Source organism: Corythoichthys intestinalis, chromosome 5 (genome assembly GCF_030265065.1).
Source record: "Corythoichthys intestinalis isolate RoL2023-P3 chromosome 5, ASM3026506v1, whole genome shotgun sequence".
NCBI classification, from domain to species: Eukaryota; Metazoa; Chordata; class Actinopteri; order Syngnathiformes; family Syngnathidae; genus Corythoichthys; species Corythoichthys intestinalis.
In genome coordinates this window covers 8434016-8456727 of record NC_080399.1, presented here as the reverse complement: position 1 = coordinate 8456727, position 22712 = coordinate 8434016, and the positions used below count along the sequence as shown (strand labels likewise).

Below are 22712 nucleotides of genomic sequence, written 5' to 3'. Positions count from 1 at the left end.
GTCTCTCATGTTTTATTTGATGTTTAGGTCACTCCGTGACCGAGCAACTATTTTCTGCTCGGTGAATAATCAATGTAACACACGTGAAAACAAACTACAGTGATGAGTCCTTTTAAGTTAGTTACTGTATTTGCTTTCGACTTTGTTTTTGGGTTAATTAACCAGTTGTTTTTGGGTTAATTAACCAGCTGTGTTAGTTAGCTAGCTAATATTTCATCACGTACGACATATGTGTATTTCCAGTATTCTGTAAATACTCAATTTAGCAAAAGACTGCAGCAGAATGGGCGACGGAGGCAGCATCACTCCTCGAATTGGTACTATGAAGACGCTGCTTGGACTAATTGCTGGTGCTGGAGCATCTTATGTCATTTATAAACTTATAAGTGGGGGAAGTTTGAGGCGATACAAGAAAAGTGGACGCCATGCAGTCGCGGCTTCAAAGGACAATGACGATAATAGCGTGCGGCCAGACAGTCTGTTGGCCAAAGTGTCCGGACTGGAAGTTGTATGTCCCCCAAAGAGTGATGATTCGTGTGAGTTTTTAGGTGCCAATATTCCTGTTATTTAATTAATTTGTATGTTGTAATACAGATAACACAACAATAAAGAAACAGGCTATTTAAATTAACCCTAGGTATGATTTTTTAAAGATTAACCCTTTCTTTAAAGCAACACGAGGTACCTTTTCAACCTTTATCAAATATTTTCATAACATTGTTGATGTCAACTGACAGCTAGGTGAATGACACCTCTTTTATAAACGAGGGGGTCTGTATCGCTTTCACTGGCACTAATTAACCCTGCCACACACAAAAAAAAACTACAAGTACAAATGTGCTGACTGCTTTACGGCATACGTCACTTCCCCCTTTCCCCATTCATCATAAAGACGGAAGTTAGTGTAAACGCTTTTGCGTGAATTCTGCAAAGATGGCAGAGCAACAAAAGAGTAGGGCTGTCAAACGAATAAAGTTTTTAATCGAGTTAATCACAGCTTAAAAATTAATCGTAATTAATCGCAATTAATCACAATTCAAACCATCTCTAAAATATGCCATATTCTTCTGTAAATTATTGTTGGAATGGAAAGATATGACACAAGACGGATATATAGATATAACATACTGTACATAAGTACTGTATTTGTTTATTTTAACAATAAATCCACAAATGGCATTATTAACATTCTGTTAAAGTGATCCACGGATAGAAAGACTTGTAGTTCTTAAAAGTTAAATGTTATAGTTACAAATAGGGTTGTTCCGATCATGTTTTTTTCCTCCCGATCCGATCCCGATCGTTTTAGTTTTGAGTATCTGCCGATCCCAATATTTCCCAATCCGATTGCTTTTTTTTACTCCTGATTCAATTCCAATCATTCCCGATAATTTTTCCCGATCATAGACATTTTGGCAATGCATTAAGAAAAAAATAAAATAAATAAAATAAAACTCGGACGAATATATACATTCAACATACAGTACATAAGTACTGTATTTGTTTATTATGACAATAAATCCTCAAGATGGCATTTACATTATACCATTCTTTCTGTGAGAGGGATCCACGGATAGAAAGACTTGTGACTTTGTATATTGTGACTAAATATTGCCATCTAGTGTATTTGTTGAGCTTTCAGTAAATGATACTGTAGCCATGCCGAAATGCATGATGGGAAGTGGAACCATGACTGTGCGTAGTGCTACCAATTGATATATCTTCTCTGCGTTGGGAAATAACATAAGGTGTTAAGAAAAAGATCAATTGCTGCCTTGCTTCCCCACATTTCTTCCCATGATATTTCTAACGGTAGGGAGAGGAACTGTAAGGCTTTAGCCAATTAATAAAAGGCTCCAAAGGCTGCCAAAATTCACTCTACTCATTTTACGCTGCCTCTTATCTCTCTATATAGGTAAAACGGCGCCATTACATATTGAGCGCAACAATGCGTGAGTGGGTCGTGCAGTGCATGCATTAATTGTGTTAAATATTTTAACATGATACATTTTTAAAAAAAATAATTACCGCCATTATCGGGATAAATTTGATAACCCTACCTTAAGCCTAAACTAAAGACTCTGGATGAGTGTAACATATTATGTCTGTAACGTTAAATACAATTAGAAAACGATTTAATCAAAAAATATATATTAAAAAAAGGCATGGCCGATATTTTTTTTGCCGATTCCGATACTTTAAAAATGACTTGATCGGACCTGATCGATTGGCATCTCTAATTAAAACCTCTCTTCATGTTTTCATTTTAATAAAATTTGTTAAAATTTTCAATCAAAAGTAGAGTTAATATTGTAATAATAAGAATAAAAATAACAAATAATAAGAATAGAGTGACCAAAGTCTGAGTAAGTTTTATGTGTATTTTGCATATCTATTTTGATTGGAAATGCCAGTTCACTTTGCATTGTTGTTTAACTGTGTGAGAATAAGGCCTCATTACTACAGACTGAAGTGCTTTTCTTTTTGTGAACATAAATTTTTTTTGAGAGATAGGAATATTATTTTTGTTGTGCTTTCACTAAATGATACTTATGTTTGTTGTGAAGGAGTTGCCGAAGCTTAGAACGCCTGTGTCCACTCACCTTTTTCACATATACAGTATATCTCTGGACATGTCTTAGCCAAAATACAACAAGAGACACATAATTGCCACTAAGAGAAAGAAAACTTAAAGAAATATGTGTGGAGCACAAATAGCAAAATGCAAACAGCATAAATGTCTCACAACTACTAATTCTCCCACTTTTAGAGGGAATAACATTAGTATGGAACGGTGCTGCCCCCAAGCGGCCGATGGCATTCTCTTCACTCTTAATGTCCATAAACGGTGTCATTGTAATCTGTTTGAGGCAATGCGTAAGCGGATCATTCAGTGCATGCGTTAATTGTGTCAAATCTTTAACGTGATTAATGTAAAAAATTAATTACCGCCCGTTAACGCGATAATTTTGACAGCCCTACAAAAGACACAAAGTTTTTTCTGAGAAATTGTCAATAGTGGTAAAAGATTACCCTGAAAAAGGGTTAAAGCAACCTTTGATTTCACAGATGACCTCATCCAACAGTCTGCAGGTGACCTGGAACCACACCACCTGAAATTGCTGCTGACAAGCCTAAAAAACAGCAATAGCACACCATGCAAATGTCGTCTATTGGTGACTTTAGGAAACGCCGCAGCGTTTACAGTCAATCAGGTGCCGCTTTTAAAAAAACACACAAATTCTGTTTCGTGAAATGGTCAACACGCATCCTAACATGTATCCTCTCTTTTGCAGAATGTTATACGTGAATGTGACGGGATTGCTGTCATAGGTGGCTTCCTCTCTGACTCTGCGCAAGAGGTTAAAGTGCAGGCTTTGAATGTTTTAAACAATCTGTGTGTGAACACACAAAACCAGGAGGAACTGAAGGTACATGAAAATGCAGTATACAAAACCTACTTGCATTAGTTGGAGAAACCCACAGAGATGCGTAGAGTAGCCAAAATTTTGACTCAAGTAGGGCTGCAACGATTAATCGATTAACTCGAGTATTCGATTAGAAAAAAAAGATTCGAATTGTGCTGCTTCGAGTATTCGTTTTATTAAAGTGGCGTTGCAATGGTTTATTTTGAAAGTGTTTGCATTCAGTTTTATTGATTTGGGTGGATACACTGCCTTCTAGTCTGCCTCATTTCACATGGCTGAATCCAGCTGATCCATGTTAAGACCAACATAAGCTAAGTTTTTGTTTGAGGTAATGTTTGTTTTAATGCATTCGTAATTCAGTTTATAGGTATATTTAGCCATTTATTGTGTGAATATGTGTTTGAACCATTTGTTAAGAACATTAAAAAAAAAAAAAAGTTAGCGTTTTATAGCATCTAAGCTAGCGGACTTTTGCTACGTAAGTTAGCCAATTGTTCTATCGTTGTACATAGATTCTTTTTTTTTTTTTTTTTTTTTTTTAATACCGTTTGAGGCTCAGCTCAGGTATTTTAATTTTTCATGTTCCTTATCTGATTACTCGGTTATTCAAACTAAGTAGTTCATCAATTAATCGACTACTAAAATAATTGATAGCTGCAGCTCTAGACTCAAGTAAGAGTAGCGTTAGTTCAAAATAATATTACTCAAGTAAAAGTAGTCATCCCAAAATTCACTCAAGTATCAACAAATTTATTTTCCCAGCACAACATCATCTACAGTGGTATGCATATAAATATATAATAATCACCATCAAATGTGATCTGATCTTTGTCAAAATCACACAGATGGAAAAACAATGTCTTCTTTAACTAAAACCACCCATACATTTATAGGTTTTCATATTTTAAGGAGGATAGTATGCAAACAATGGGGGGGGGGGGGGTGTAAGTGAACCATCACATTTAAATTTTGTGCCCCCCATCCCCCCCCACCCCACCCTTTGGCAGCAATAACTTCAACCAGACGGTATAGATCAGTCTGGCACATCGATCAGGACTAATCTTGCCCATTCCTCTCTACAAAACTGCTGTGGTTCAGTCAGATTCTTGGGATGTCTGGCATTAATCGCTGTCTTTAGGTCATGCCACAGCATCTCAATCGGGTTCAAGTCTGAACTTTGAATTGGGCACTCCAGAACGTGTATTTTGTTCTTCTGAAATCGTTCTGAAGTTGATTTACTTGTGTGTTATGGATCATTGTCTTCTTGCAACATCCATCCTCTTTTTAGCTTCAGCTGTCCAACGGACGGCCTCAGGTTTTCTTGCAAAACATCCTGATTAACTTTTGAATTCATTCTTCCATTAATGATTGCAAATTGTCCAGGACCCGAGGTAGCAAAACGGCCCCAATCATAATGCAAACAATTCAACTTTGATTTCATCAGTCCACAAAATATTTTGCCAAAACTTCTGTGGAGTGTCCAAGTGCCTTTTTGTCAACATTAAACGAGCAACAATGTTTTTTTTAGACAGCAGTTGCTTCCTCCTTGGAGTCCTCCCATGAACACCATTCTTGGCCATAGGTTTACATATAGTTGATGTGTGCACAGAGATATTGGACTGTGCCAGTGATTTCTCTAAGTCTTCAGCAGATACTCTAGGTTTCTTTTTTACCTCTCTGAGTATTCTGCGCTGAACTCTTGGCATCATCTTTGCTGGACGGCCATTCCTTGGGAGAGAAGCAACAGTACCAAACTCTCTCCATTTGTAGACAACTTCTCTGACTGTGGATTGATGAACATTCATACTTTTAGAGATGGTTTTGTATCCTTTCCCAGCTTCATACAAACCAAGTCCTTGATCCTAGGTCTCCAGATTGCTCTTTTGACCGAGCCATGATGCACATCAGACAATGCTTCTTATCAAGACAGTTCTTACCAGGTGTGTGTTTTATAGTGGGCAGGGCAGCTTTAAACCACTCATCAGTGATTGGGCTCACACCTGACTTAAATTGTTTGGTAAAAATTGCTTTCAGTTGCTCTTTAAGTCTCCTTAGGCAGAGGGTTCACTTACTTAGTCTCCCCTTTTTGTCATTGTTTGCATGCTATCCTCATTAATATATGAAAACCGATAAATGTTTGGGTGGCTTTAGTTAAAGCAGACACTTTTTTTCATCTGTGTGGTTTTGACAAAGATCAGATCACATTTGATGGTGATTTTAAGCAGAAATGTGAGAAATTCCAAAAGGTTCAGATACTTTTTTATACCACTGTATATCGATTGTTGTTATTTTACTGTACTATAACCTAATACTAGGGATGTCACGTTGCTGTTTTTTTTTTTTTTTTTTACTTCTGATCCGATTTTTTTCAAGATATGCTTTACCAATACCGATCCAATACACAGATTTTTAGATCACAAAAAAAATAATGCAAAAAAAATTTAACAAAATTTTTTTTAAAAATAATTAAAAAAAAAAAATTGTCCCATATTATCAACCGATAAAAGCATTTTAAAATGATATTGGATGATATCGACATCGGTTTTATTTTATCGGTTTTGGGAGCATTCGATAAGCTTTTGAGCTACATAGTATGGCAATATCACCCTTACTTTCCAGTAATATTAACAGCAACACTTTATGTCAAATAGTTTATTTTTACGGCTCTTTAAGGACGCTACGTGATGGAACACGCCGGCGTGATCATAGGACTTCCACAAGCTTGTGTGTGGTCATGTGACTGTATTGTTACATCTGTTTGGTATAATGGAATCATTTGGCTATTGTGGCTACATGTCATTGGTGAAACAAATCAAGCCACTCTGCTGGCTAAAATAAAATCTAATATTTGGAATAAAGAGGAGTAATGTAACGGCTCAAGTGTAGCCCAAACTAGCGTGGTTAAAGTAGCGATTTTTCTTCACACATCTAGGTAAAACTACGAAATAATTTTTGAAAGTTTCTAAAAAGGAAGTTTTGGCTTTAAGGTTTACGTGCCACAAGTGCTGGAGTTGATTGAGATGTCGTCGGTGAACTCTGACCTTCAACTGGGTGCTCTCAGGCTGTTAACCAACTTGTCCGTCACGGACAAACATCATCACATGCTCAAAGACTCAGTGACGCTGCTACTCTCACTGCTGGTGGTGGGCAACGCCAGTTTACAGGTTTGTGCTTTTTTTAAAAAAAATTGAACTGGAATGCCGTTTTACTAGAAGTGTTATACAGTTTAAGTCAACAAGGATGTTTGTTTCAGGTTCAGACCTTGAAGGTTTTGGTGAATTTATCATCGAACCCGGACATAATGGATGATATCGTTCAGGCTCAGGTAAAAAAAAATAAATAAATAAAAAAAAGTGAAATGGTGACCTCTACTGTTGAAATTGGAAGCTAGGCTATATTTGCATAAGAAGTGTTATGAGAACAGTGGAACGCCTATCACTGTTAGTCACAGGTTTTGAGACACTTCACCATTCGGTCGGTTGAGAAATTGTCTCTACACCTTTGACCACGGGTGTGTCCGCTATTCAGACCTGCAGAAACACCTATTTCAAATCGAGAAGCACTTTAAGATAACAGACTTCTGCCTTAAAAGCCAAATTCAAAGCATCACCATATTTCTGACCGCTGTGACCTTTGACCTTTGAGCCCTGCTGTTCTCATCACATCACCTAACCTGTAAATTAGAGTTAAAATAGGCAAATCCATGAACAAGTCATCGCCATCGATTCCTGCCACTAGAGGTGGGAATCTTTGGGCACCTAACGATTTGATTACGATTATGATTCAGAGGCTCCGATTCGATTATAAATCGATTATTGATGCACCACAATCCCCCCACCCCCCACCCTCACTTTTAATTTTTTGTACACAAGTTCCAAAATTGTTCAAAAATCCTCTCAGGCTAAACCAACTACTATTTCAGTATCAAGTTAACCGTTAAAAACAGTAAATAAAATACTCAAGTCTCTATTCTGTATCGGCAGCTTAAAACTACTTCATTCAATTGATTTAATGTTGTGAATCAACCGTTAAAGTTGTTAAAATTGTTCCTGTTATTCCATAATTTCCCTTCTGTCTACTTTCGACGTGAAAGTTTTAAAACTGTTTCATCATTTAAAGATAGATTCAAGTCAAGATTTTCCCGATTTGAGTTTTAAAAAAAATTTTTTTTTAGATAAAAAGTAATTAGGTTCGCTACAACAGAGCCTTCTAGAGAAGTCAACTGCTTTAAGATGGCGCCTGTTAATTAGCGTGGGAAAGTCTGTCATTTTGCATCTAGTTCTTGGTATATGATCTAACACAGCTGTTGGCTGTCATGTCACATCTACATCTAGTTCTAGATATATGTGATATCTACCATAGCCGTATGTTGCTGTATGTTTGTAGCAACTAGCAACTGGGCGCTGTTTGTAGCGGCTGACGGCCACAGTCAGGTATTATTATTATTTTTTTTTTATCTAGCGGCATGAGTCGAACATGATATTTACTCTCTGTCCGTTCCTCATTGCATTCCGAAGACCACGCTGACTGTGTTTTATTTCTGCTTTACCTGGTATAATTCAATAATCGGAATTTGGATGTTTGTGAATCGCTCTCGAAACTTCCACGGCCGAATCGCAAATAATATAATCTAATCTAAAAATTTTAGGTCTGAGTCAATAATTACGCCAAGGTTTCTGACTTGATTTGTAGCTGTAAGTGACATTGTGCTAAGTTGCCTGCTTATCTGTGACCTTTCCTTTTTCGGCCCAAAAATGATCACCTCTGTCTTCTCCACATTTAATTGGAGAAAATTCTGGCACCTCGATTCATTGATTTGATGAATGCATTTACTCAGGGAGACTCAGGGACTATAATCATGTGGGGACACAGAAATGTACAATTGTGCGTCATCGGCATAGGCGTGATAGGAGATGTCATACTGTTCCATTATCTGAGCTAACGGAAGCATATAGATGTTAAATAAGAGTGGTCCAAGAATTTACCCTTGAGGGACTCCACACGTGAATTTGGTTCGTTCTGACTGATGGTTTCCGATTGACACAAAAAAAGGATACAGACTCCCTCAAGATATAAAAGAGGTGTCATTCCACTAGTTGTCAGTCGGCATATCGTTACAAATGTTATGAAAATATTTTATAAAGATTGAAAAGTTACCAAGTGTTGCTTTAAGACACTGATTAGCATAATCGCTAACTAGCTTAGAGCTCCGTGCTAAGTAGTAACGTCTCATCAACAAAGTATACCAACAATTCAATTGGCTTCATTTACTCACCGACTCAAGACAATCTAACTCAACATGTCGCAAATATTGTTGATTTAGCAAATCAACCCGAGTGTAGCAGTGAACTCTCTCTCTTTTGCTCTAATCACTGACACACATGCAGCCTCACAGTATCGATTTTTATCAATTAGTTGTTGCGGCCTTAATGTAGATTTTGTTGCTGGAGTCTCTTACATTTTCCCTTCAGGCTCCTGCTTCCGTCATGCTGCTATTCGACGTGCAAACGGCGTCCCCGGTGCTTCTGCGACTACTGACGTTCGCGGGCAACCTTCAGGCTTGGAGGCCTTCGGCGCAGGTGGCCAAGGAACTCAGGCTCAAGCACGACTGCCTCTTCCGGGTCATGCTGGACGAGTCGTCGGAGCTCAACCGCCGACTGGTCGATTTGCTGTCGCACCCCGACAGGGAGATTCAAGGGCAGGTGGCCCGTATATTGACGTAGACCCCTCTTGCGCCCAATATCTGCACTACTGTTGCCTCGATACTTAAAACTTTCCATTTGATATTGAATCTCTACAGAGTGCCTAAAAGGACCAGTGCACCAGGTTGTTTCTCATGCACACCAGAAACTATCTGGTAAACATTAGCGTTATATAGCATTTAAGCTTGCGGACTTTTGCGGTAAAGCTTACTTTTAGTGGTCCCTAAATATTGACCAATCACACCTGTCATGAATACGAATGAAGGCTTATGACAATGAGTGTCACTTAGTAAATTATGTCATTTCTGATGCAATATTGAGATTTTTTCAAATGTCTTTGGGTTGGGATTAGAGTTTAGGAACTAAATTAGGGTTTTGACACTTAATGACATCTGTCATCAGCATTCATAGGTGTGCATGTGATTGGTCGACAGTTGGGGACCACTAAAAGTAAGCTTTACCGACTTTTGCTATGCAAGTTGGCCAATTGTTGTAAACATTAGCATTATATAGCATTTAAGCTAGCGGACTTTTGCCATGCAAGTTAGCCAATTGTTCTAAACATTAGCATTATATAGCATTTAAGCTAGCGGACTTTTGCTACCCAAGTTAGCCAATTGTTCTCAACATTAGCACTATATGGCGTCTAAGCTAGTGGAATTTTGCTATGCAAGTTAGCCAATTGTTGTACACATTAGCATTATTTAGCATTTAAGCTAGTGGACTTTTGCTATGCAAGTTAGGCATTTGTTGTAAACATTAGCACTATATAGCTTAAATGCTATATAAAATATAATATTTAGCTTGCTATATAATGCTAATGTTTACCAGATTGTTCCTGGTGCGCACTAGATTGCTTAAATTTATTTTTCTTCTGTTGATGTCCCCGTTGAATCACCTGTTCCAAGAACATGACTCCCCTCTAGTGGATAAACACGTTTTCAGCCATGAAACTAAAACTCGCTCTGCTTTTCCGTGGTCTATCGGTGCCAAATAAAAACTAAGAGTTTGAAATCCGCACTTTTATTTTTGACAGCAGCGCTCTATCTATTTTTTACAGTGCTTTAAAGGCGTCGAAAAGAATACTTAAGTAATGGAGTAACATTGTGAGTTACTGCTTACAATGTCAGATTTTTTTTTTTTAATGGTATAATTTTTTTCTCAGCACATCTTCGTCTATATGAACTCTGATTATACTGTTCTATACCCAGTGTTGACAGTAACGCGTTACTAAGTAACTCAGGTTTACAGAAATTCTAAATATCCGTCTTGCCTCCACAGGTGTAGTTTTGGCTAAGCAAAGCAAAATATCTGCTCGAAAAATGATTTTGATCCATTATGAAATACGTTGTGGGATTCTTGTTCATTTCATTAATTTTTGTTGTTTGTTTTATTGCTTTACAACTTTTATAGACAATATTTTAACAGCTATTCAGCTATCTTTATTTTAAAAGGGAAGTTCAGAATTTTTGACATTAGGCTTTATCTTGGAGTTAGTGGGGGTTTATTTAGTCGTTGGATTTGATTTGAACAAATTCCGTGCAGTTTGTCAGTTATTTGTTAGTTTCAGACCTGCGGAGTGGCTAAGCTAGCGCGAGTCAATGGTGGTTGAAATCAACTCCATCGACTAATTAAACCCCCGCTAACTCAAAGATTAAGCCTCATGTGAAAAATTCAATTGCATGTGATTTTTGTGTTGAGGCGGCAAAAGGAGAAACAGTGGTAAAAAGTAATTGATAAGTTACTTTTAAAGTAACTTAATTACTTTGATAATAAAGTAATCAGTAACGAGATTACTTTTTTGAGGTGTAATCAGTAATCAGTAATTAAATTACTTTTTTAAGTAATCTGTGACAACACTGTCTATAACCTATTACATGACCATATAAGGCCATAAAGATGACACAAAAATAATTGAATTCGGACCAAAACAACACAATGAAATTTCCTCCGTCTAAAGAGCTTGAGTGCCTTCTAGTGGCGAAAAAACATTATTACCTCTGATTGGCTGAGACGGCCACTGTCGGCATCTCTGGCAAAAATAAAGTCAGTATGTAGCATAAAGAGGGAAAATGTAACGACTCTACTATAGCCCAAAGCAGTGGAGGAAGAGTACTGTTTCACCTTCACAAATCTACTCAAGTAAAAGTAAAAAGCATTGAGTGGTAAAGGTCAAAGAAGTAAATTTTCCTCAAAAGTTACTCAAGTAAATGTAACGGAGTAAATGTGTGAAATATGTTACGAGTCTTACGACCCACCTCTGCTTATATGTAAACTAATTGCTTGGTCAGACACTACTTAACAACCTTTGTGCCTACCTAGCTTGGGTGACAATAAATGTACTTTTCTAAAATTTAAGACTTAAAATGTCATCAAATGCCAAAATCTAAATATTTTTAAAACGTTTTTTTTTTTTTTTTTTTTTAATATAATGTTGTTCAATGTGGCATCAAGCCTGATACTCATATTAACCCCACAGTCAGTGCCATTATACCACCTTGGTAAATTAGCTTAGCTCTTGTGCTAATCACTTAGGCTAGCAGAGCACCCAAGTTTGCTAGCCTGCTTTTTCCAGTTTTCCCTCCTTCTGAGAAAGTTAAAATCTTTATAGACGCTAATGTCAGTGTGTAAAAAAAAATTTTTTTTAATCAAATCCTAGCTGGTATTACCGTTGACTATGTACATTTATCAACTACACGAAGTAGCTGTAGGCCGATACTAGGAGTGCAACGGTTTGCAGTTCAAAGCCGAACTATACGGTTCGCCCTGTACGGTTCAATACGCCTTTATGAACCGCGCCTTTTCGATTTTGCAATTAATTTATTCCGAACGCTTGTGGAATGAATTGATCGAGCTCTGTGTGCGACGTGAAGCACAGCTGTGGAGAAATTCCCGCCCCGCCGCAAGTAAATGTCCGATGGCTGTCAAGCACCTGTGTAATAGAAGCCGAGTAACGCCCTCTCTCGCTTACAATCGAAGTGAAAGTGAAACAAGAAAGAAAACAAAAAGCTATGGCGAGCGGAGGAGTGGAGAGACCGAATTTTGAGGAAGCACTGGCTTCTTTCAAATCTGCAGTGTGGCAACATTTTGGTTTCCCCGTGGACTACAATGCGGTGGGAGAGAAAATAGGAGGGAGAGAAAATATTGCAAAAAAAACAAAACAATTAGCAAGCATTGCTAAGCGCTTGTTCCCTATGCTAATGGCAACACATATAACATGACTCCGGCAACTCAGCCGGCATCACTCACAAATATCACTTTCTCAGAGCAGCACAACCCCAGAGATGACACCAGTGAAAACACATGGCGGGCTTTGTTAATTTATTTGCAACGCTTGACCCGCGTTACATTGTTCCCTCGCGGACATATTTCTCCAACAACGTATTCCCCTACATTTATGAAATGGCACGCAAAGCTATCGAAGATGACTTCGCTAATGCACATAGTTTCGCCGTGACCACTGATAGTTGGACGTCCCGTGCTACAGAGTGCTACTACCTAACAAAGACGGTCCACTATAATTCATACCTGTCAAGTTGTACGGTCTCGGCGTAGTTTGTACAAGTGAGCACTGATTTTTAAATGTGTACGGCGTACGTCACGTTCAAATTCTGTACGTTTTTCGTGCATTACGTTTTTTTTCCTCTGTTCGTTAATACGTTGGTTGAATGACGCGAGAAAAGTCAGAGGCACGGAGAGGGAAGAGTGTTTGTTGTGACGCTGTAGCAAACACGATGCTAGGCTAGGTGGCTTCAATATTTCCTGACTGTAGCCGACAGCCTACAACCTACGCCTAGATATCTCATGCATATAGAACTACATTGCCTTGCAAAAGTATTCAGCCTCCTTGAATCTTGCAACCTTTCGCCACATTTCAGGCTTCAAACATAAAGATATGAAATTTAATTTTTTTGTCAAGAATCAACAACAAGTGGGACACAATCGTGAAGTGGAACAACATTTATTGGATAATTTAAACTTTTTTAACAAATAAAAAACTGAAAAGTGGGGCGTGCAATATTATTCGACCCCTTTACTTTCAGTGCAGCAAACTCACTCCAGAAGTTCAGTGAGGATCACTGAATGATCCAATGTTGTCCTAAATGACCGATGATGATAAATAGAATCAAAATGTGTGTAATCAAGTCTCCGTATAAATGCACCTGCTCTGTGATAGTCTCAGGGTTCTGTTTAAAGTGCAGAGAGCATTATGAAAACCAAGGAACACACCAGGCAGGTCCAAGATACTGTTGTGGAGAAGTTTAAAGCCGGATTTGGATACAAAAAGATTTCCCAAGCTTTAAACATCTCAAGGAGCACTGTGCAAGCCATCATATTGAAATGGAAGGAGCATCAGACCACTGCAAATCTACCAAGACCCGGCCGTCCTTCCAAACTTTCTTCTCAAACAAGGAGAAAACTGATCAGAGATGCAGCCAAGAGGCCCATGATCACTCTGGATGAACTGCAGAGATCTACAGCTGAGGTGGGAGAGTCTGTCCATAGGACAACAATCAGTCGTACACTGCACAAATCTGGCCTTTATGGAAGAGTGGCAAGAAGAAAGCCATTTCTCAAAGATATCCATAAAAAGTCTCGTTTAAAGTTTGCCACAAGCCACCTGGGAGACACACCAAACATGTGGAAGAAGGTGCTCTAGTCAGATGAAACCAAAATTGAACTTTTTGGCCACAATGCAAAACGATATGTTTGGCGTGAAAGCAACACAGCTCATCACCCTGAACACACCATCCCCACTGTCAAACATGGTGGTGGCAGCATCATGGTTTGGGCCTGCTTTTCTTCAGCAGGGACAGGGAAGATGGTTAAAATTGACGGGAAGATGGATGCAGCCAAATACAGGAACATTCTGGAAGAAAACCTGTTGGTATCTGCACAAGACCTGAGACTGGGACGGAGATTTATCTTCCAACAGGACAATGATCCAAAACATAAAGCCAAATCTACAATGGAATGGTTAAAAAATAAACATATCCAGGTGTTAGAATGGCCAAGTCAAAGTCCAGACCTGAATCCAATCGAGAATCTGTGGATAGAGCTGAAGACTGCTGTTCACAAACACTCTCCATCCAACCTCACTGAGCTCGAGCTGTTTTGCAAGGAAGAATGGGCAAGAATGTCAGTCTCTCGATGTGCAAAACTGATAGAAACATACCCCAAGCGACTTGCAGCTGTAATTGGAGCAAAAGGTGGCGCTACAAAGTATTAACGCAAGGGGGCCGAATAATATTGCACGCCCCACTTTTCAGTTTTTTGTTAAAAAAGTTTAAATTATCCAATAAATTTTGTTCCACTTCACGATTGTGTCCCACTTGTTGTTGATTCTTGACAAAAAATTAAATTTTTATATCTTTATGTTTGAAGCCTGAAATGTGGCAAAAGGTTGCAAGGTTGAAAGGGGGCCGAATACTTTTGCAAGGCACTGTACATGCGAAATGACACTCGGTAGCATTAGTAAACAGCCGCCATTTTAGAGCAGTAAACTCCTCAGAAAGGCTCTGTTGTAGTGAACCTTCCTAGTAGGCCTGAACGATATTGGAAAAAACTATTGTTGCGATTTTTTTTAGGTTTGCAATATATTGCGATATTATATTGCGATATTAAAAAAAATATATATCTATCTTTTTTAAAGAAATTTTCACTAAATGACTTGAATAGCTGTTTGGAAATACTTTACATAACACACCGTGACCACATTGTATTCATATAATACCGTTTCATTTGTGAATGATGAAGATTGCTGTATGAAGGGATCCAGGAAGCCATGTCTGCACAAAATAGATCATTTATTGAACACAATATTTTACACTTCAACAGCAGCAAATACATTAAATGATAAATAAAAGAGCAGGTGCATTAGTCCCCTAAGTTTTTGACAAAATATAACTATAAATAAAAACTTATGTAAAATAACAACACAGTTGTCAACACATTTGAACAAAAATATTAAATATGACAAATAAAAGAGTTGTTCACAAACTATAACAATAAATAAAAACCTCAGTAAAACAACAAAGTTGTCAACATATTTGAACTTAAATATTAAATCTGACTAATAAAAGTGCAAGTGCATTAGTCCCCTGAGTTGTTTACACAAAATATAACAATATAAAACTGCAAAACGGCAACAAAGTTGTAAAAATATTTCAACAAAAATATTAAGTATCAAAACTTTATGTGCAGCTGTACTATATATAGTTATTTGAAAAATACGATTTACAATAAATATACAAGAAACAGAAACTCAATTGAACTTGTAAATAATTGAACTGAATAACTGCAAATAACTGTGATGAATAACACAACCATTTTAACTCCCAAATTTCCTGCCTTCCTGATAGCTGTCACATGAATAAAAAGAAGAAAAGACATTCCTGCAGCTGTGTTATGTATTTGTCTGCATATCGTCCAGCTTCCTTGCTCAGCAATTCTCAACTGGGTCTCATAGGTTTTTGGCCAAGACTATTAGTTTATCCACTATAGCAGGCTTGAGACAAGAACGTTGGCACGTAACAATGTTCCCACCTGTGCTAAAAAGCCTCTGATGGGAAGCTCGTAGCAGGAATGCATAGATACCTGCGTTTTAAATGGTCCCACATGTTTGACAGATTACTTCTTGTTGAGGCAACCACGGCGAGGCACTGTCGACAGGGCTGTTTTTTGTCCCTTATAGTCTTGTTCTTGCCAAAATACATCCCAAACTCCTTTTGGATACAGTCTTCCTCGCTCCTCCAACGTGTTGCTTGCTTGCTTTCACTTTGAGAACGGGCCCTCCTCCCTCCACTCCGCTGTTGCAGGGGGAGGGGGAGGAGCCGATGACTTGCTGGAGGGAAAGAGAAGCTGTGCGCTCTCCTTCCCTCTCCTTCCTCAAAACAAACGTTTGTGGATTTTAAAAAAATGAAATGAAAAAACTATGGCACGTCCTTGCGATGGGACGATTGCACATGCGCACATCGCGATGGCGATGTTTAAACGATATATCGTTCAGGACTACTTCCTAGTAAACCTAAGTAACTTTTTATCTAAAATACTCCTAAATTGGCAAAATCTTGACTTGAGTCTATCTTTAAAGGATGAAACAGTTTTAAAATTTTCACATGTCAAAAGTAGACAGAAGGGAACTAATGCAAAAACGGGAGCAATTTTATCAACTTTAACGGTCGATTCAGAACATTAAATGACCTCCTAATATAGCAAAGGTTACTATGTTTTTTTTTGGGGGGGGGGGGGGGGGGTTGGAAAAAAAAGGGAAAAAAAACAAAACAAGAAAGGTAACACCAGTTACTTTGCCAAGTAACTTTTTTTACTACTGTGTGTGTATTTCAGTAGTCAGTCACTAAACTAGCCAAAGAGCTAAGAGGCATTTTAACAGTCGAACATGTTTACATTTTAAGTGTTTATTTCATTTTCTTAAAAGTGAAATAAAGGCAGTTTAAAAAAAAAATGCAAAAAGCAAACCGATACCGAACCGAAACCGTGATCCCAAAATCGAGGTTCAAACCGAACCGTGGGCTAACTGAACCGTTGAACCCCTACCTATGTGTATTTATCAACTATACAAAGTAGCTATAGGCCCATACATCAAAAATATGACTGCTAAATGGAAAAATACTTACTTTTCCTTTTCTTCTGCGTCTGCTTCTTCTTCGATGGCATTTGTAACTAGCGGCCATCTTGGGAAGGGTGATTGGAAACTAAACATCTGCAATTCTGTCAGATAAAGTTACATTTCTCCCAGAAAATGATGGCAATTACAAATGCTGTAGTAGTAATATCTTCATTTATTTTGCTTGCAATGATAAAACACAAACGAGAATGGGAAAAAAAATGAAATCATTATCGTTTTACACAACACTCCAAAAATGGCCCGGACAAAAGTGTTGGCACCCTCAGGGGACCATGTTCTTTGAAGGCCACAATTTTGCTTTTCAAGTCCTCAGACAGTTCTTTGTTCTTCTTTCTTTTCTTCATGCTCAATGCGGTACACACAAGGACACAGGACAAAGGTTGAGTCAACTTTAATCCATTTTAACTGGCCGCAAGTGTGATTTAGTTATTGCCACCACCTGTTAAGTTCCACAGGTAAGTAACATGTGTCGTTGATTACACAAATTAGAGAAGGATCACATGATTTTTTTAATGGGTGCCAGTACTTTTGTCCAGCTCATTTTTGGAGTTTTGGGTAAGATGATAATGATTTGATTTTTTTTTTTCATCGTCTTTTTATTGCAAGCAAAATATTACTACCAAAGCATTTGAAATTGCAATCATTTTCTGGGAGAAATTGAGCATTATCTGACAGAATTGCAGGGGTGCCAATACTTTTGGCCAGCAGTGTTCTGATACCAACACTTTAACGTCGTATCGATACATTTGAGCCCTGTAAAAAATATGCAACTGTGCTGTTTCTATTTACACTGGATAGTTTTAGGTTTCAGCACTACTTGATCTTTTTAACTTTTGTGGCAGATTAGTAGTTTAAAGTCAGTTAAAAAATAAACCGAAGCTGTCATAATTGGCTTAATATTAGTTCCCCAAATAATTAAAATGGCCCACATGGTGTTTGGAGATTTTTTTTTTTTTTTTTTTTTCATCTCGCACAGCGCTACTTCCTGCCATACGGAAAAGATATTCCGCTTAACTTCACCAGTTGGTGCTCACAGATCTCATGTTTGAAGGCAATAAAACACCTGTGCAGTAATCCAGCATAAAACTAATGTCGCCATTTGAACGGAGATGAAAGATTTTGGAAGATTTCCAGTAACATTTGGTGGATTCAGGCCGATAGCAAATGTTAACTACAAGTCTCATTATGTACTTAGTGTAATGCGCCGGGCTTTAACGTGACAGAACGGCACGGTTTAGCCGCAGGAGAATCTGCGCATCCATCTGCGAGCATGACGACAACCTTGTGTCACAAGTCTGTCCGGGTGTGACGAAATTCTGCACGTTTTTCAATGTATGTTTTTGACTTTTAATCTCGGGAAGATGTTTATCTGGAGATAAGTTTATCTTATTTATTTCATTTGGTTTTGAATGAATTATTTTTCTGCTTAAATACTTCAATAAATACCCTACAAATGGACAAGTGTATTTTTTTTTTTTTTTTTAGGTTTATGTGCTTACATTCAAGCTTATTCACGTTATTGCACTTAAAGGGTATGTCATGCCCTGGGAAAATGTTAATATTCCATCATTTATCCATAAACGCATGCATTTTGTATTCATATCATGCCACTTCGTGTAATTACACACAAGAAAATGAGAGAAATTTGGCTCGATTGTCAAGCTAAAACGACCGGCGCCTGAGATCTGGCAGATTGTGTGCGTGACGTCACGACAAGTGAAGAGAGTGCCACCGGCCACTAGGGGGGCAGCGCCTGTCTGCATCAATATAATTCCTTCTAGTGAGGGGAGAATTAGGGGTGTTTTGAGCTGTTTATGCTGATGCATTGTGTCCGTCCTGCACATATTCCAGGTTCCCTCATGAAGAAACACCCCTCGTTGTCAATAAAAGAGAATTCAGAATTGACAGTGAGGGGTGTTTCTTCAACAAGAAAAAGGCTCAGTGCTTTAATACTGAACGGCGGCGATGATGGCAGACAATTTCGTTTCTAGTTTCAGCGACGAATCCGACGTGGAAGGACGTAACGAATGTTCATCTAATGGTGACGAGGAGAGTTACGAAGCTTTAATCGGTGTTTTAGGTTACCAATTTGAGCCCAAACAAACGCCAATGCAGCGTAATGAAACGGTCATTGAGGGGAGCAATGACACTGATGAAACATCGGCAGCAGATCGTGTGGGAAACACCAATGATTTGTTTTGCATTTCTTTTTGTGAAGCTGATACACCGTGACTGCAAAATAAAGGAATGCATACAATAATGATCATTTATTGCGCTATCATAGCTTTTCGCTCTGCCAACAGACACAAATATGAATGGGATCGGAGGATTTGTTCTATATATTTTACGAACGATAATTTATACATGTGTCCAGTCCTGTATCCAATGCGTGACATTTTTTTATTATAAAAGAGTACTCACTCTGGCCATTTCGAGCTTGGCTGCTCCCCTCCTTTGCTTAGCCTTAGCCTCCTTTGCCAGTCATCGTCCTCTTTCTTGATATCTCGGGACATTTAGGTGGCTGCGCGTGTATGGTCGGCACCGCATCTCCTTTGAGCAGCAATCTTTTAGCAAAACCCGATTTCACTTGTCCATAGTTCGAGAAGCTTTCAGGTGGAAAATGCGCACCATAGAAAACCGTGCCAGTGTTGTGCCGAAAAATAGCCGCCCCGCGTGAAATGCCCCCCCTGACGGGAACGCTTGTTTATAACGCATTATTTGAGCGTTTATTTTATTTATTTGTTTATTTGTTTTATTATTGAGCGCCCACACGTCACTTTTACAAACAGCTTTTTCTTACCAATCGATGGACATGGAAACGATTTTCTTGTGCCGTGAATATTTATTATTTTACTCTGCTTGAACTAATAAATGTCATACCAGTGTGATTGTCATTGGGATATGGTCGTGAAAACCTGTAGACTAATACATTTCTGTTCAAAGATGTTTATGTGGCCCAGTCAACGATTTGTTACTAAAATCCAGTACTAGTATTTTGTTTAATTTATTTATTTAAAACTGATTTTACAGTCGTAAATCCATTACTGTAATGCGTCCATGAAAACATTTGATGTTTTCACCTCAATAAAGCGTTATAAATAAGCTTTCCCGTCAGGGGGGACATTTCACGCGGGGCACAACACCGGAGGCTGTGTCTAGAAAATTAGCCCTCTTTGCACGGACGAACTTTACCCATTGTCTGCGTAGTCCAGCTTTTTTTTTCGCGTTCAGGAACTCATGGATACTATATTCCGATAAATAGATATTTGTACACCACATAGCACAACAGTTTTGAACCATTCTAGTGATGTTTTGGTCAAACAAACCCGAACGCTACTCTCTCGTCGATAAAAAACAATGGCACTTGGCTCCGCCTCGACTTTCATTCACTTGTCGTGACGTCCCCGCCCCATTCGGCTGTTTCCGGAACACTTTCGGAAATGTTCGTCATTTTCGATCTATTTTAGATAATTGCTCATTAATGTGATTGATTTTTTTGTTAACTTTATCAATATTTGTTATCTTGGCACATAACGGTTCTATTGATGTCTCACACCCCCTTTGCCGCTACATACCCTTTAAAGGGGAAGTTCATTATACTAGTGATAAACTTACAGCGGGGTGAAAATACAGTGCCTTGAACCTTGCAACCTTTCGCCACATTTCAGACTTCAAACATAAAGATATAAAATTTTAATTTTTTGTCAAGAATCAACAACAAGTGGGACACAATCGTGAAGTGGAACAACATTTATTGGATAATTTAAACTTTTTTAACAAAAAACTGAAAAGTGGGGCGTGCAATATTATTCGGCCCCCTTGCGTTAATACTTTGTAGCGCCACCTTTTGCTCCAATTACAGCTGCAAGTCGCTTGGGGTATGTTTCTATCAGTTTTGCACATCGAGAGACTGACATTCTTGCCCATTCTTCCTTGCAAAACAGCTCGAGCTCAGTGAGGTTGGATGGAGAGTGTTTGTGAACAGCAGTCTTCAGCTCTTTCCACAGATTCTCCATTGGATTCAGGTCTGGACTTTGACTTGGCCATTCTAACACCTGGATACGTTTATTTTTGAACCATTCCATTGTAGATTTGGCTTTATGTTTTGGATCATTGTCCTGTTGGAAGATAAATCTCCGTCCCAGTCTCAGGTCTTGTGCAGATACCAACAGGTTTTCTTCCAGAATGTTCCTGTATTTGGCTGCATCCATCTTCCCGTCAATTTTAACCATCTTCCCTGTCCCTGCTGAAGAAAAGCAGGCCCAAACCATGATGCTGCCACCACCATGTTTGACAGTGGGGATGGTGTGTTCAGGGTGATGAGCTGTGTTGCTTTTACGCCAAACATATCATTTTGCATTGTGGCCAAAAAGTTCAATTTTGGTTTCATCTGACCATAGCACCTTCTTCCACATGTTTGGTGTGTCTCCCAGGTGGCTTGTGGCAAATTTTAAACGAGACTTTTTATGGATATCTTTGAGAAATGGCTTTCTTCTTGCCACTCTTCCATAAAGGCCAGATTTGTGCAGTGTACGACTGATTGTTGTCCTATGGACAGACTCTCCCACCTCAGCTGTAGATCTCTGCAGTTCATCCAGAGTGATCATGGGCCTCTTGGCTGCATCTCTGATCAGTTTTCTCCTTGTTTGAGAAGAAAGTTTGGAAGGACGGCCGGGTCTTGGTAGATTTGCAGTGGTCTGATGCTCCTTCCATTTCAATATGATGGCTTGCACAGTGCTCCTTGAGATGTTTAAAGCTTGGGAAATCTTTTTGTATCCAAATCCGGCTTTAAACTTCTCCACAACAGTATCTCGGACCTGCCTGGTGTGTTCCTTGGTTTTCATAATGCTCTCAGCACTTTAAACAGAACCCTGAGACTATCACAGAGCAGGTGCATTTATACGGAGACTTGATTACGCACAGGTGGATTCTATTTATCATCATCGGTCATTTAGGACAACATTGGATCATTCAGAGATCCTCACTGAACTTCTGGAGTGAGTTTGCTGCACTGAAAGTAAAGGGGCCGAATAATATTGCACGCCCCACTTTTCAGTTTTTTATTTGTTAAAAAAGTTTAAATTATCCATTAAATGTTGTTCCACTTCACGATTGTGTCCCACTTGTTGTTGATTCTTGACAAAAAAATTCAATTTCATATCTTTGAAGCCTGAAATGTGGCGAAAGTTTGCAAGATTCAAGAGGGCTGAATACTTTTGCAAGGCACTGTAGCTTGTTTTTCTGTTTATTAGTTGTTTTGTAGGATATCCTAGAATGATTTCCTGACCAAAGTATCCATAACATTATATTGCCATTTCATGGGATCGTCCTGATCGTGAGTTTTGTATCACAAATTGTATCGTGAGGTACCAATAGCTTCCCACTAGTGATGTAATTTGAATTTCAATAATAGATGCATTTCCACTTATAGAGACATAATCTTAAAAAAAATCCGGAAGTCACATTGTATAATTTTTCAATAATTTATTTGTGATTTACTGGGGTTTATCAGTATTTGTACCCCTTAGAAAATCAGTGCTATTATTTAGTGCAGAAGATTTTGTTTGCTATTACAGATGCTTTCTGTAGTTCTTCACATATGGAAACAGGGATTTTGGCAATTCCTCCACACAAATCTTCTATAGCTTTGTCAGGAGCTGTCATTGGAAAACACCAAGTTTCAGCTCCATCCAAAGATTTTCTATTGGTCTTCCTGGCTAGGCCACTCCAAACCCTTGATATGCTTTTTATGCAGCCACTCCTTGGTCAGCTTTGCTGTGTGCTTCGGCTCATTGTCATGTTGGAAGATCCAGCTATGACTCATTTTCAAGTCTCTGACTGAGGGAAGGAGGTTGTGGCTCAAAATCTGACGATACATTTCACCAATCATCCTCTGCTCTATACCAGGGGTCCCCAACCTTTTTTGCACCACGG

The 22712-nt window shown here is 38.6% G+C and overlaps 1 protein-coding gene across 1 annotated transcript; it reads left to right on the top strand.

The window, feature by feature from the left end:
• The first annotated feature begins 84 nt into the window (after positions 1–84).
• Positions 85–12990, top strand: armc10 (armadillo repeat containing 10). Its single transcript, XM_057835755.1, has 6 exons — positions 85–536; positions 3070–3215; positions 3297–3431; positions 6416–6592; positions 6682–6753; positions 8900–12990. Exons 1-6 carry the CDS (start codon positions 284–286, stop codon positions 9149–9151), a joined length of 1035 nt encoding a protein of 344 aa, XP_057691738.1. The 5' UTR covers positions 85–283; the 3' UTR covers positions 9152–12990.
• Positions 12991–22712: the final 9722 nt, after the last annotated feature.